At 44.3% G+C, this 14,592-nt stretch overlaps 1 protein-coding gene across 1 annotated transcript in view; it reads left to right on the top strand.

Moving 5' to 3' along the window:
- The first annotated feature begins 3,229 nt into the window (after positions 1-3,229).
- Positions 3,230-14,592, top strand: part of EML6 (EMAP like 6) — a 254,718-nt gene continuing 243,355 nt past the window's right edge. Inside the window, 1 exon segment of the mRNA XM_010378900.2 lies at positions 3,230-3,426. Coding sequence (XP_010377202.2) covers positions 3,230-3,426 — 197 coding nt within the window.

A 14,592-nucleotide genomic window follows, 5' to 3' on the forward strand; every position in this document is an offset into this window, starting at 1 on the left:
TATAACCTTTCATGTGTCCTCTTGATCTTATATGAATTCTCCCTTGCACTGAACTGGGTATTCTCTTTAGTGTTCTCTAAATCCACTTTTCTGCATCTACACTTTTGTTTATTCCCTAAACCCATGTGGAACGCACTTTCAATTTATCTTTACTTATCTCAATTCTATCTATATTTCCTGGTTCCTCCATGAAACTTTTCCTGATGTATTTTATCTGGAAAAACTCCTCTTCTGAATTCTTATATAGAACTTACTGGCCAGGTACAGTGGCTCATTCCAGCACTTTGGGAAGCCAAGGCGGGCAGATCACCTGAGATCAGCAGTTGGAGACCAGCCTGGCCAACAGGGCGAAACCCTGTCTCTACTAAAAATACAAAAATTAGATGGGCGTGGTGGCGTGTATCTGTAATCCCAGCTACAGGGGAGGCTGAGGCAGGAGAATCGTTGGAACCTGGGAGGTGGAGGTTGCAGTGAGCCAAGATCTCGATATTCCAGCCTGGGCAACAGCCTGTTTTGTCTCAAAACAAAACAAAAAGAACAACAAGAAAAACTTACTGTCTTTATATAATTCATTTGGCACTGTTTTATGGTACGACATCATTGATCAACTATATTTTTCCTTCTATCTCAAACCTTTCTCAGGCCGTGTTTTTGTTTTTGGTAGTGTTCTTGTTGCCTAGCACAGTGCCATCTCACTTATTTGTTGATTCTGTTTCCTTAAAAACAAAGATGAGACCAATTAAAATCCTCTTCATTACTGCAGGCGGCAACAAATCATCCAAACTCTGGCGCTTCCAGTTCTTTCGAGCTTTCCTACTAGGTCGGAGGGCTGTCTTAAAACTTGAGGGAGATGAACTGAGTAAGCGATTACGCTGAAAGCCTGGGAAGGAAAGGACGTTCCAAACGTCCAATCCATCATCCTTTTGCAGCCTCTTAGTCACTGGGATTTTGAAATCTCTTTCCAAAGGCTATGGCCCTAAATTAGAAATAGGCTACTTGAGAACACAGTGAATTCATAGTTCACCTCGGGCAGTTTTAGGAGAAATGCCACCAGCTTCTGCGTTTGAAAGCCAAGGTTAGTTGTTCATGGCGTGAGCACCTTCCTGCTTCCAAACTCTGGTTATCTGTAAATACCTAAGTCCTCTAATTTAGGACGCAGGTCATGGGAAGGCGCTGGTTCTTAGGGCACAAGTGAGCTCACATTCCCAGCATTTTTCTTAAACTTGGCAGAACTGCACTCTAACAAATTAAAATCCATGTGAATGAAAAGGAAAACTGAAGTAGGAAACAAACTTAAGCTTGAGTTAGTTACAGCATGGTGAGGATGTCGGTTACAGCAACTCTCTGGGACGGATGCAGGAGAAATTCCAGTGGTGGGCTGTAGAGACCGTCTCTGTTCCAACTCCACCGCTTTTCTCTCAGAGACCCACGCACGCCAGCTCCCGCCTCAGTCACAAGGGAACGCCCGAGCGGGCACGCGGTCGCCCTTGGTGAACCGCGATCTCCTCACCCCAAGAGCCGCAGGCTCAGCTGACGCCGGTCCCGGTCTCGCCGCGACTGTCTCTGGGCGCGCGGAATCCTGGGATTTGTGGTCCCTTCCACGCGCTGTTCGCCCTAGCCGCCGCAGAAAGGACTACACTTCCCAGGATGCGTCGGGGAACGAGGCCTCCGGGGCCGGGAGAGGGAGGGGGCGGCCCCAGTCCTCCGGGGCGTCGCTGTTTCCAAGCGCCGCGATCTCGCCTAGTAACCGGCAGTGGAGGTTCACTAGCGCGGCGTTGTGGCCCCGCCCCCGGAGCCCCGGCTGGAGGAAGAACCTGTCTCCCGCGGCGCCCCAGTGACGAAGCCCATCCCCGGGTGCGGGAGGCGGGGAGGGGAGGGCAGGCAGAGGATTTCGTTCGCCCGCGCGGGATCCAGGACGCGCCGGTGGCGTCCGCTGGCAGCAGAGGTTAGAGGCAGAGAGCGCGGGGATGCTCCGCGGACGAGGCTGGCTCGGGAGTGGGAGGAGTGCAGGGCGCCGCCAGGGCGGCAGTGCGCGCGGGCTGAGCAGTCCTGAGGGCGGGCATCCCTCGCACAGAGCGCCGACCCCCGGGACGTGTGTGTCTGTTGGGGGTTGCTGTCCTGCGGGCGACCCCGCTCCATGCTGGGCTTAGGGCAGGACCCGGGATTCCGTAGGACCCGGTGTTTAGCGCAGACGTTTCTGGGGGAGATGTAAACGATTTTTGCCACTTGTTATTTAATTTCTCCTGGAACAGGAGCGTTTGTAGGTAGCGCACTCCCTCCGATGGCACTAGTGCCTCGTTTCTTCCGAGTAAGACAGTCTTTCATGATGCGGATTGGAGTTGGTGATCAGTGAGAGCTGCTAAGTTCTTTATGGCTTTCTCAGTGAAGAGGAGGTTCACGGAGGATATGATTATTAAACACACACATGAAAACTAATTGGAGCATCTAAAAAATGACCATTGCATATTCTCCCTCGCTTATTAGGGAAACAGCAAGCGTTCCTTCAAATCGTATCAGCCAGGCAGCAGCATTTACGCATATTTCATATTATTAAGGAGATGGAACTGGAGGGAGAAAGCGGGAGTAGGGGAAAATTTTTAAAAATACCAAACTTGGTTTAGTTTGGGGATAATTTTCTTGGATTGGGTGACTTATGCGAAAAATCTGTTTCTTTCTTCCTCGCTCTTGCATCCTGGATATAGACTGTCAGTTTCGGATCCAAGGACAGCGATGGCAGAACTCACCCGGGTTGCCTGTCAAATCAAGGCTATCGCAGAATAAATCCCGCCGCCTGCTGCGAAGCCCCGGCGCACCGCAAACTTCAGTGAGCGAACTGAGTGATCGCTGTTGGGATATGCAGATCCCTGATGTAAAAGGCGGGGTGGCCCCCCCGAGAGCCTCTCCTGGGGGCCGGAGCCTGCAGGTGCAGTGAGGCGCGCGCGCGGGTGCCGGCGCCCCCAGAGCCGCCTTGCCCGGGGAGAGGAAGCCCGGCGCCCGGCGGGGTCTGGCGGCCGCACACCGGCGGCGGCGGCTCGTTTGCGGCGGCTGCAGCGGATGATGGTGGCGGCCGGCCCGCTGGGCTGTGCCTGTGCGTCGCCTCGGAAATCAGCGCCCAGAGCCGCGCGCTGAGCCCCTGCAGGTCGGCCGCAGCCCCAGCCTCGGCGAGGACTGCTCCGGCGCGCGGGGGGGGGCGCGCGGGGGGGCGGGGGGCGCGCGGGGTCGGCTTATCATGGCGGATCGGACGGCGCCCCGCTGCCAGCTCCGGCTGGAGTGGGTGTACGGGTACCGGGGTCACCAGTGCCGCAACAACCTGTACTACACGGCCGGCAAGGAGGTGGTCTACTTTGTGGCTGGGGTCGGGGTGGTTTACAACACCCGCGAGCACAGCCAAAAATTCTTCCTGGGACACAACGACGACATTATCAGGTAAGGGGGTGGCCACAGGCGGCGGGGAGAGGTTGCGTGTGGAGGCTGGGAGGGTGGGAAGAGGATGACCACCTGGGCTTTCCTGGGGTCGGATCCAGGAGCCCCGTGGAATAGAGGATTCTGTCTGGAGCCGCATGGAATTACTGAAGGGCTGCTGATTCTAGGGCCAGGGCAGAAACAGAGTCGGGGGTGCAGGTGAGGAAGGAGAGGTGTCTTTTCGCTGTATCCCTCCGGAATCCTGGCTTTTGAATCTCTAGGGAGTTGAGTGTTCCTGATGCGTTCTTGCTGTTCTTTCCTGCTACAAGTGGAAGGAGCCTGGGTAACTATCAAACACTTCTTCCTTCCCTAACCAGGTGCACGGTAGGACCAATAGCCTGAAGTGTGGGCATCTTCTTTGGGAGGCTCCTCCGTGGGTTTCTCATTAAGCAAGAGGATTAAAAAAGATCCAAAAGAAATTTTACTACTGGTAATTTGGAATCTTCATCTTAGATGCTTTGGACCTGGGAAATTTCTGCAGTGGGCGGGGAGTTTGTTCTCTAATATTTCACTTGGCAGTGTTTTAATGCCCAAAGCATATTTATAACTAAATGGATGCTTCCACAACATCGTTGAGGTTATTAAAGGCTGGCAGCTGCTGGATCACAAAATCCTACCAGCCAGCCCACACAATGACCAACATCTGCTAGCGGATGGCCCAAGACTGACTGACAGGAGAGCTCATTTGGATGAATGGCCATTTTAGGGGCCTTCCCGATTAAATTGAAGGGGGTTACATTGTGATTCTTGGCCCTATCCTTTCATCTTTGGACCAGACACGTTTTCCTCCAGCCCTTGTCAGCTTTGATGTGACCAAACAAAGTATGGGCCAAATGCTGTTCACAGGGAATCCTTTTCAGCCTTCAGCAGTTAAGAAAGATTTTCATCATATGGGAGCCTCAGCCCACAGGGAAAATGACTTGCTGAGGATGGACTACAACTGACAGAGACCATATTTGTACCTTCCAAACTTGTGTGTTTCATTGATATAGAACAACTACCATTACATTCTCAGAATATTGCCACTTTTGCTCTTAAGTTTGTCTTTCACAATGAAATAAATGAAGTGGTGTCATGTCCATGCTTCTAATTTCTCAGTGCAGAGAATGATTTCAAAGATTAGCTTTTTTTCCCTTCCCAATGATGTGCTTATATTGCAGAGCCTTTTTTTCTGAGACCTAAAGTTGAAAAATTGTTACAGAAAGCAAACACTTAATATTCAAAATACAGATTTTAAAAATTCTTGACTTTTTTTTGAAGATGGGAGCTCTAATGTTCTTAAGATTTGGTGGAACTAACATGTAAAACTTTTTTCATGTAACATATGACAAAAATAGCTTTTTTTCTTCCCTCCTTAACATGGTAGTGGTTGTGATTGGGGCATCCTTACATAGTTTTGTTCTGCAGATTTTGCTTCTCTAATTGCTAGGCTGATTATGAAAGTTACAGGTGCAAATGATTAACAATGACTCATGAAAAGGTTAGATGTTAAAAAATTTAAACCCATTATGTTTTTGCTCTCTCTGTCTTAATGCAGTGCTTTCCATTACAGCATCAAAATAAGATGTAGTCCTTTGGGGGAAGGGAGAGAGTGGCAATTAAACAGAAAATTCCCTGTGGTTAAATAATACTAATGTGACAGTTTGCTGAACTACTTTGTGGATTTGAACTCTTAATCCTAATTTTTTCTCTGATACAAGGAAAAAAACCAAATGCACTGTTGAAACTGAAGGTGGGAAAAGGGTGGAGTTGCAGTAAACCGTTGTTATGACAAGCAGCCGGGCTAGTGGGATGTGATGAAATCTAGCTTGGGTGGTTAAGGAAACATTCAGATTTGAAGAAAAGGTGAATGAAGTGATGTGTATAACTGGGTTTGTAGGGAGCCTTAACTGATGAAAAGCAAAAGAGACAGTTAGCGTCTGATCTATTTATTAAACTACCTCAGTGACATAGTAGTAAGCCTGATTTCAGAGAAAGGACTGTATTCATAATTCTCCACAATATTTGGTTGGGTCAGAGTATGTATAGGTGAGCAGAGTAGAGTTCTTTAACATCCATATATGTATTTGTACATAAGAATAAAATTAAGTTTAATGAATTAAAAAACACAAACCACCGATTATTATGGAATTAAGAGCTATAAAATTGGAATGTTTGTGCTGTTCTTTTGCTTTGTGTTATGTATGTAAATATCTTTTTCTGGTGAAGGCACTGCACAAACCACAATGCGCAATTTTTTGTCCTTATGAATTTTGACTCATTTCCATGTGTTCTTCCACCTGAAATATTGAAGTTTGTTATTAAATGGAGAGAACTATAGCTAAGGTTCTAATGCAAAAATATTTTGGTTTTTTATTGAATCATTACATGAATATCAAAACTTGTTCATTTCTAACTTGTTTCGATCAAGTGAGATAGCGTAAGTAATTGTCCACTTGGTACATAGCTTTTTCATTAGTTTGAAAGATATATTCATGTGCATACATCTCTACTGCTTTATTTTTTGTGTTACTTTGCCTAGAATATTAACTAGAAAGCAGCCCAACAAGTATTGATAACACACTCCATTTTATAAAACCATGTGATCTCCGTGATCATAATGAACCCTAATAATAATGTAGGTTTTGGCAGAGTTCATTAGGGCTCAGCATATGTGTCCTTCTGCTTTGACAGGCTATATGTTTAAGTCAGATTTTTAAAGATGTTGGTATGTGAGGCATAATATAATTTATTGAATGTGGAGGCTTAGTTTTATTCTCTTGAATGATTACCTTTCATTTCAGGTAACAGATTAGAAGATGATGCCATATTTTAGACCTGATAACACTGTGATAGAACAAGTGAATACTTAAAGTAATATTTGCTATTGGGCTAACAACAAGATGCAAATCAGGGCTTGATAACAAGGACAGTAATAGAGACTGGGATAATTACTAACTTGGTTTCTACTTTAGGTAGTAGAACATGACACAGAATGGGAGTAAATGAAAGAAAAGCCCATGAACTCATTCATCCTCTGTTACTTCCCTTCCATTTTCACAGTGATTCTAGTTGAGACATTTATCTCCTCACTCTGGACCCCTATATGTATTGCTTCTGACTAGATCCCTGTCTCTAGGTTCTTCTCCCTCATTTTCTGGCTCCCAATTGCAAAGGAGGTTTATCTACAATGCTGCTTTAGGGGAAAGGGCACTGACTTCGTTATCATGCACATTTGGGTATAAATCCCACTCTGCCATTTATTGGAGGTATCTGAGTGAGCGGCTTCACTTCTTAGGGCCTTGTTTATTTGTGAAATGGGAGTAACAATACCTAAACTGCAGAGTTGTAACTATTAGAAAAAAATGTATGCAAAGGGTTTAGTGTAGGACCTGGCCCTTAGTTGGTGCTCAATAAATATTCTTAGTTGTGGTGGAAGTAGTATTTCACTAAACACACACACACCCCAAAACAAAACAATGATTCATCGTTGCTCACAGGCAGAAGTCCAGATTCCTAAGCTTTCTGTTCTCTCTCCTAACCTACCATCCTATCCTTATTTTCCTTTTTTAAAAAATCATAAATTGTTTGCTTCCCACTTGCCATATGATGACTCTGTTCTTCCCTGCCTCACACTGGAATGATTCATCTTCCCTGCTGGCCCTTCTCTGTCTGTCCAACCCCACCCCTCCAATGGCATAGCGGTGGGAGCTTGAGCTTTGCTGTCAGTCATACTTGAGTTTCAACCTAGGTCTGCCACCAGCTGGCGACTTTACTAAACCTCTTTGAGTCTTAACTATCTCATCAGTGAAACAATTTTTCACTTATCAAATGGAGTTTTAAAGGTATCTCCTTTGTAGTTTGTTGTGGGGATTACATACAAAAATGTTTGGCCAATGGTAAGTGCGCAGCACCAGGGTCCTGTTTGCGTCTGCATCCTGCAAGGCCCCATCTTCTGCAGTCTTACCTCTCCCACGAGACCTCGTACCATCCTCTGATGAAGGGCGCCTTGCACTTGCAAAACTTTGTGTGTTTTGTGACTGACGCTGCTCACTTAATATGTATCATTTAGGGCTATCCTTTCATTCTGTTTCCATTTGTAAGCATATATAAGACCCTTGAGGCAGAGAATGAATCTTATAACCAGAGCTAACATCTCATAAGTGCCAAACTCAGAACTGAATGTGTGTATGGATTGTTCTGATCCACCCTCTCATAATCCAGTGAGATAGGCACTGTTGCTAATCCCAGTCTACAGGGGAGGCAGCTGAGGCACAGAGAGGTTGAGGATATTGCCTGTTGTCACTGTCTGGCAGACTGTAAAATGGGAATTGGAACCCAGATTGGTCTGATTCCAAAGCTCCAAGCTTTGGCTTCACTGCTCTGTGGCCTCTTATTTTTCTGTCATTGTGGTCCCTATAACTGTGACTTCTTCCTAACCAGAAAGTAATAAGTTGTTGCTCTTTGTAGCTCCGCTTATCCTCTGTTGGTCTATAAACTGTTTGATTTATTCAAGAATATTTGAAGTAGATCATTAGAATTCTGCCTGGAAATGGAACCATGTTTAAGTTTACTTTAGAAACATCCCCAGCTTGGCCGGGCTAATCCCAGCAATTTGGGAGGCCGAGGTGGGCAGATCACTTGAGCTTGGGGGTTCAGGACCAGCCTGGTTGGCATGGAAAACCCCATCTCTACAGAAAATACAAGGGCTGGCTGGGCATGTTAGCAGGGCCTGTGGTCCATGCTATTCAGGGACCTAGGGCAGGAGAATCTCTTTGGCTCAGGAGGTGGAGGTTGCAGTAAGCTGGGCTTGCGCCATTGCACTCCAGCCTGGGCGACAGGAGTGAGGCCCCGGCTCAAGGAAAAAAAAAAAAAAAGAAAAGAAAAGATTTGAAAAAGAGAAATATTCACAGCTTTGGAACAATGACCTGAAACAACGATCCATTGGAGATTTTAATTTAAAAAAATTATTTTAGTCAAAATTGTGACATGGCTCAAATAATCTAGCACTGCAAATACAATTGAACTTGTTGGATTTGAAGAGACTTGTCTAATAGCCATGGTTGGATCTGGAGTGTCAGGTAAGCAGGTTCACATGAAGGCCTAGAGATGTGACTTTATATTCTTTAGTCCCTTGACCAGTTTGAATAAGAGAAACATGGAAGTAACCACAAAGAATCAAATCCACATTAAGTTGAGTGCTTGCTCTGTACCAGACACTTCATATATATGTCATCCTATTGAATTCTCCCACCCCCAACACTGAGAAATAGGTCTTCTCATTTTACAGGTATGGCTCTGAGAGGGAAAGAGGTTTAATCATAGTTACTCAATGGGACCATCCTTCTGCTCTTTGGATCCCACTTACTCTGTGTATTGGAAAGAGTGTGAAGTGAAAGCTTTTGATGGAAGCTTATAATCTTAATAAATGATTGCATTATTGCTCTTTTTATTAATTTTAGTCTACTTGGTGATTTTTATTAAGATTTATTTTTTCTCTAAGTTGGGTGTAATTTATTCTTTCGTATTTGCTAATTCATCAAAAACTCATTTTACATCTATAATGTGCCAGATGCAGGGGGTGTAGCAGTGAACATGACAAAGTTTCTGCCGCCTTGAAGCTTACTTTCTGATGGGGATAGCCAACAGTGAATGGGCAAGAAAATAAGGTGACTATAGATTGTGATAAGTGCTAAGAAGAAAAATAATCACAGAGGAACTGGGTTTAATGGGGGTATGGAAGCCACCTTAGGCAAGATTTCCAGAGCAGCTCTCTAGGGAGATGGCATTTAAGCAGAGACCTGAAGGGTGTGAAGGGGAAGACAGGTGAAAATGGTAGTGGCAGAGAAGAGGTTATGTGCAAAAGTGTCAGAGTGGGAAGAAACTTAATGTGCCTAAAATTCTGGTATAGATAGCCAGAGAAAGACCAAGGTCATTGTAATTCTCATCCAGGTCATTAATGCCTCATGGGTTTTGGTAACATATGTCCTAGATTTCCAAGGACAGTCACAAATATTCCATTCAGTTATTGTTGTGGATATACTTGTTCTTTTCACATCATGAATCTAATTTTTAATTCAGAAATATGAGACCGGGCTCACTCCTGTCATCCCAGCACTTTGGGAGGCTGAGGTGGGAGGATCATCTGAGCCTGGGAGTTGAGGACCAGCCTGGGCAACATCGGGAGACCACATCACTACAAAACATTTAAAAATTAGCCAGGCATGATGTCATGTGCCTATGATCTCAGCTACTTGGGAGGGTGAGGCAGGGGGATCACTTGAGCCTGGAAGGTCAAGACTGCAATGTGCTGTGATCACACCATTGCACTCCAGCCTGGGAGACAGGGTGAGACCCTGTCAAAAAAAAAAAAAAAAGAAAGAAAAAGAGAAAAGAAACATGGCTGTGTTTTCTTTTACCACATAATGGTCACTGCTTGAAAACATTGCGCTGAATAAAGAATTATATCAGTCCCACCAACCGCATCAATCAGACATGCGGATTACACTGTGATAGGTGAAAAGCTGTTCCCATGGCAGCAACCCTAATTAGGCAACACTGTCCTGCAGCTTCTCCTGTCCTCAAGGTGTGGATCTGAACACCTTTTTGAAGCACTGTGGAATTGTTTTCCACAACAGCCACACCATTTTACCGTCCCACCAGCAATGTATGAGAGGTCCAATTCCTTCACATCATTGTCAAGATTTATTACTGTTTGTCTTTTTTTACTATAGCCATGCTGCTGGGTGTGAAATGATATCTCATTGTGGTTTTAATCTCCTTCATGACTAATGATATTGATCATCTTTTCATAAACTTATTAGCCATTTGTATATCTTCTTTGGAGAAATGTCTATTCAAATCCATTACCCATTTTTAATCAGTTTGTCTTTTTATTGTTGAGTTATAAGAGTTTTTTTTTTTGTTTTTACATATTTTGGGTATAAGTCCCTTATATATTATTTGCAGATTTTTTCCCATTCAGTGAGTTGTCCTATTCACTGTCTTGGTGGTACCCTTGGAAGTACAAAAGTTTTTCATTTTGATGATGTCCAATTTATTAATTTTTTCTTTTTTTATGTTTTTGATGTCATATCTAGGCAACCATCACCTAATCCAATGTCATCAAGATTTACTCCTATGTTTTCTTCTAAGAGTTTTATAGTTTTAGCTCTTACATTTAGGTAGATTATCTATTTTGAGTTAATTTTTTATATATGGTGTGAGGTAGGGGTCCAACTTTATTCTCTTGCATGTGGATATTTAGTTGTTCCAACATCGTTTGTTGAAAAGACTGCTTTTTCTCCATGAAATTATCTTGGATGCCCACAGCCTTTGAATTCAGCCAGCAGGGGACTAACTTCTCCCATGTAGAAGATGCTGAATGTTTGGGGGCCCAGAAATGGAAATAACCATTAAAGAGATTAACCTAGAAGAAATAGAAACCATAGGCTTTGGTTGCTATTCTGTATTTGTAAAGATGCTGTTAGAGCTAATGAATGACATGTAGATTTTTATGTATTTATGAAGTAAACTATAACTTGCAGAGTGAGTGCAGTATTTAGTAACTGCTGGTTTAGGGACCAACAACAGTCTATCCATTGGATTTGTTTACTCCCAAAGGTTTTTGCTTCTTAAAAATGATTTTATAAGCATCAGCCTTGCTGCTGGACACAGGTCTGTTGAGCCAGCTGAGGAGCTGAGTGGTATGGAAAGCAGGGGGAGTTGTAACAGAGGGTGCCCTTTGATCTCTACCCCTCTATCAGTTCATTCCTTTCTTCCCCTTAAGGGAGGTAGGCATCTGGATGGCCTCAACTGGAATTTGAAGGATTCTGGGATTGTCCACTGGTTTGCTGCCTGCTACTCCCTTTCCCATCAACACAGAGGAGGGGAGCAGCAGGCCAGCTTACCTCCTGGAGGTGAAAGGAGCTCTCTCTGGACTGGTAATTCCTTAATAGGCTGGTTAGAGAATTTTTCTAAGGCTACGGGGAATTATTTTAAGGCATGAACCTTCATTTTTAGTTTAACTGCTGTTTAATAATGCCAGAAAAACATTTTTCTATGTTATGAGTTGATTTTATGGATAGGAATAAAACAAGACTCACAAATGACAAGATGTCTTCTAAGTAAGGATCATCAGTTGCAAGAAACTTTTTCAAAGAAGTACAGTTGAGGAGATTACAAGGTGGAAAGAAAACCTTTTGAAATTCAATTACAGGGAGTGCACACTATCAGTCACTGCACACTATCAGGCAGCTATTCTTTCTCTACTTATTTCTCTTGCAAGTGTCCCTATGCAACCCAGGGATTCACATCTCTGCTTCTCTCTGGACAATACATGCTTTGATTTTCTCTGGCTGCTTAACTCAAGGATTCATTTTGCACATGGCCGCCCTCCCAAAAATCCACCTCAGTCCCCTGAGTACAATCAGTCTTGGTCCTACAAAATCAACTGAATCAATCTTTTGAGTCTTAATTCCAAATTCCCAGGAAAGAGAATCTAATTGCCCTGTCATGGGTCAGGATGTCCACCGGGTCCAAACAGCTATAGCCTGGAGGGTGGGACAGTGTTTCAAAGGGCTGCCCCTTTAGAGAAGATCCCCCACCCCTAATAAGGGGGGACTAGACTGGGAGAGAATAAATGGCAACTTTACTACAGAAGGTGGGTTAGAAGAGGAAGCAAATGATTTCTTGATGCACAGAAAAGGACAGTGATGAGAAATACTGAGTTGAGGACAAGAAAAGGTAAGTAAAGGGATACTAAAAGGGCTTACATTAAAAATATTGGTGATATGGCCGGGTGCAGTGGCTCATGCCTGTAACCCTAGCACTTTGGGAGGCCAAGGTGGGCGGATCACCTGAGGTCAAGAGTTCAAGGCCAGCCTGGTCGACAGGGTGAAACCGCGTCTCTTCTAAAATACAAAACTTAGCTGGGCATGATGGCGAGTGCCTGTAATCCCAGTTACTCAGGAGGCTGAGATGGGAGAATCACTTGAACCCAGGAAACAGTGGTTGCAGTGAGCTGAGATTGCACCACTGCACTCCAGCCTGGGTGGCTGAGTGACTCTCCATCTCAAAAAAAAAAAAATATTGGTGATATGTATTATGGAGTTTTCATTTCTCATAAGAGACCATGCCGAAGTGTCTCTGGACAGTGCTACGCAATGGCTGGTGGCCACAGTCTTGGAAGGCCAGTGGGGCATTAAGTGTTTGTCCACTGGGGTGCCAGTGCTACTATTAAGGGTTTTTTTATCCCCTGCTGGTCTGGTGTCAGGTGTGGTGGGTTAGAGGAGTGCAGATGGAAATGAGGCTGATATTGGCAGGCACTGGGGAGGTGGCTTGATGGTACTCACAGGAGGCTTCCTGGGGCTGGCACAGCAGCCAAGGTAGTGGAGGTGGGGATGAGGGACAGAGGTTAATTACCAACTGGTAAAGAAATAGTTCCATATTTTAACTGGTGGAGATACTGGTGCATACCTGCTGAACATCAGCCATGGCAATGAGTGAAAAGGTTTCACAAGTGAACCCTTGGATGATTTAGTGAGTGTAGCTATCTAACACATTTTGAAAATGAATTTTCCTAAGGCTAGATTTAAAACCTGCTTAAGGTTCCTTATTGCCTGCATGATGAGAGTCAAACTCCCACAGGACGTTCTCCATGGTCTATTATGATCTTCTCCCTGGCTTCTCTCCAGCCTGATGTCTCTCCCTGTCTTAACATCCTCCAGCCACATCACACACCTTGCAGTTCCCTGAAGGATGCCAGTTCTGGCATCCTATTTTGTGTTTCCTCATCCCTGCATGTATCATTTTGGTTGCCTGAAATAATCCCTCCTTTCTCTACTTGTACAGTCCTTCACTTCCTTCAATGTCAATGCAAGTGTCACCTCTCCCTGAAGGCTTATCTAATAGCTCAAGACTGCCTTGTCCTCCTTTCTCTATGCATCTGGGCTACCATGCACATTCCTCCCTTCTGGAGTCATTGCATCATGTTGCATTTGTTGACTTACCCATGTTTCCATCTACTTTGAATTTCATGTGTATGTCCCTGTGCCTAGCACCTTGTCATAGGCATAGTAAGTGCTTTGGATATTTTTACTTATTCTTTATATTTTGAATTATTTGGAAGGAGCAATAGGGGTGAGATTTCTATAGAACTCATTTTATACATACTTTGTGAAGATAAAACCCAAAAATATTATTCTCAGCTGGCATTGAGAGGCAGGATTCAGAATCTTCTTTTTGTTTTGAAAGAATATTTGAATGGCAATAATGAGTGATTATTGCTGTGTTCTTAGACACCAAATGTGATTTGACTTCTTCCTTCTACTTTTCTACTGGTCTGGATGGAAAATACAGCCATTGAGGACATAATGTTTCCTACTGGAATATGGCCATGGCTCTTACAGTGAATGAGGCATTCCTTTTGAATGTTTGTGCTTCAGATATTTTGACTGTATTATGAGAAAAATCATGATTTGCATCCCTTTCACTGTAAGAAATATTGTCTTTTAAGCAACTTTTGAAAATACGTTGGAATGTTTGTAAGAGGGAAGTGAAGTCCAGATGTCTGCAGAGATTGTAAGGTAGCACCTGCCAGCTCTAACTAAATTTGTCTTTCCTGGCCCAAAAGAGTTTCACCCGAAGATACAGAAGTAGGGGTTCGAGGGAAGACCCCTGGAGAAAGTGACTTTTGAAGGCTGAAGAGTGGTTTGGCAGGGAGGTGGAAAAAGAATGGGGAAGGAGGGAACGACAGGGCAGGAACAGCTTGTGCAGAGGCTCAGGGGCTTAAAATAGCAGGGTCCCCTGAAGCAAGAATAAGTAGCTCAATGTTACCAGAATAAGAGATGAGAGTGAGGTGGGTATGGTGGGAGATGAAGCTGGATTAAGTGGGCTGGAGCTAGATGGCTAAGAGATTTACCGCGCATTCCACAAGTTATGGGTACCAGTGAGTTCATTTAAACAAGGCAAGACAAGGCCAATTTACATTTCAGGAAGATCATTGCAGGAGTATTTCTACTTTGTTTTTATTAACCTTTTCTTCTGATTCCTTTCTCTTCTTTTCCTTCAATGCCACACTTCTCAGAAGAGGGAGCATGGCATTGTGCATGGGGATTGGGGTCCCATGGGGTTGAACACCACATGGGCTCT

Source organism: Rhinopithecus roxellana, chromosome 17, assembly GCF_007565055.1.
Source record: "Rhinopithecus roxellana isolate Shanxi Qingling chromosome 17, ASM756505v1, whole genome shotgun sequence".
Taxonomy (NCBI): Eukaryota; Metazoa; Chordata; class Mammalia; order Primates; family Cercopithecidae; genus Rhinopithecus; species Rhinopithecus roxellana.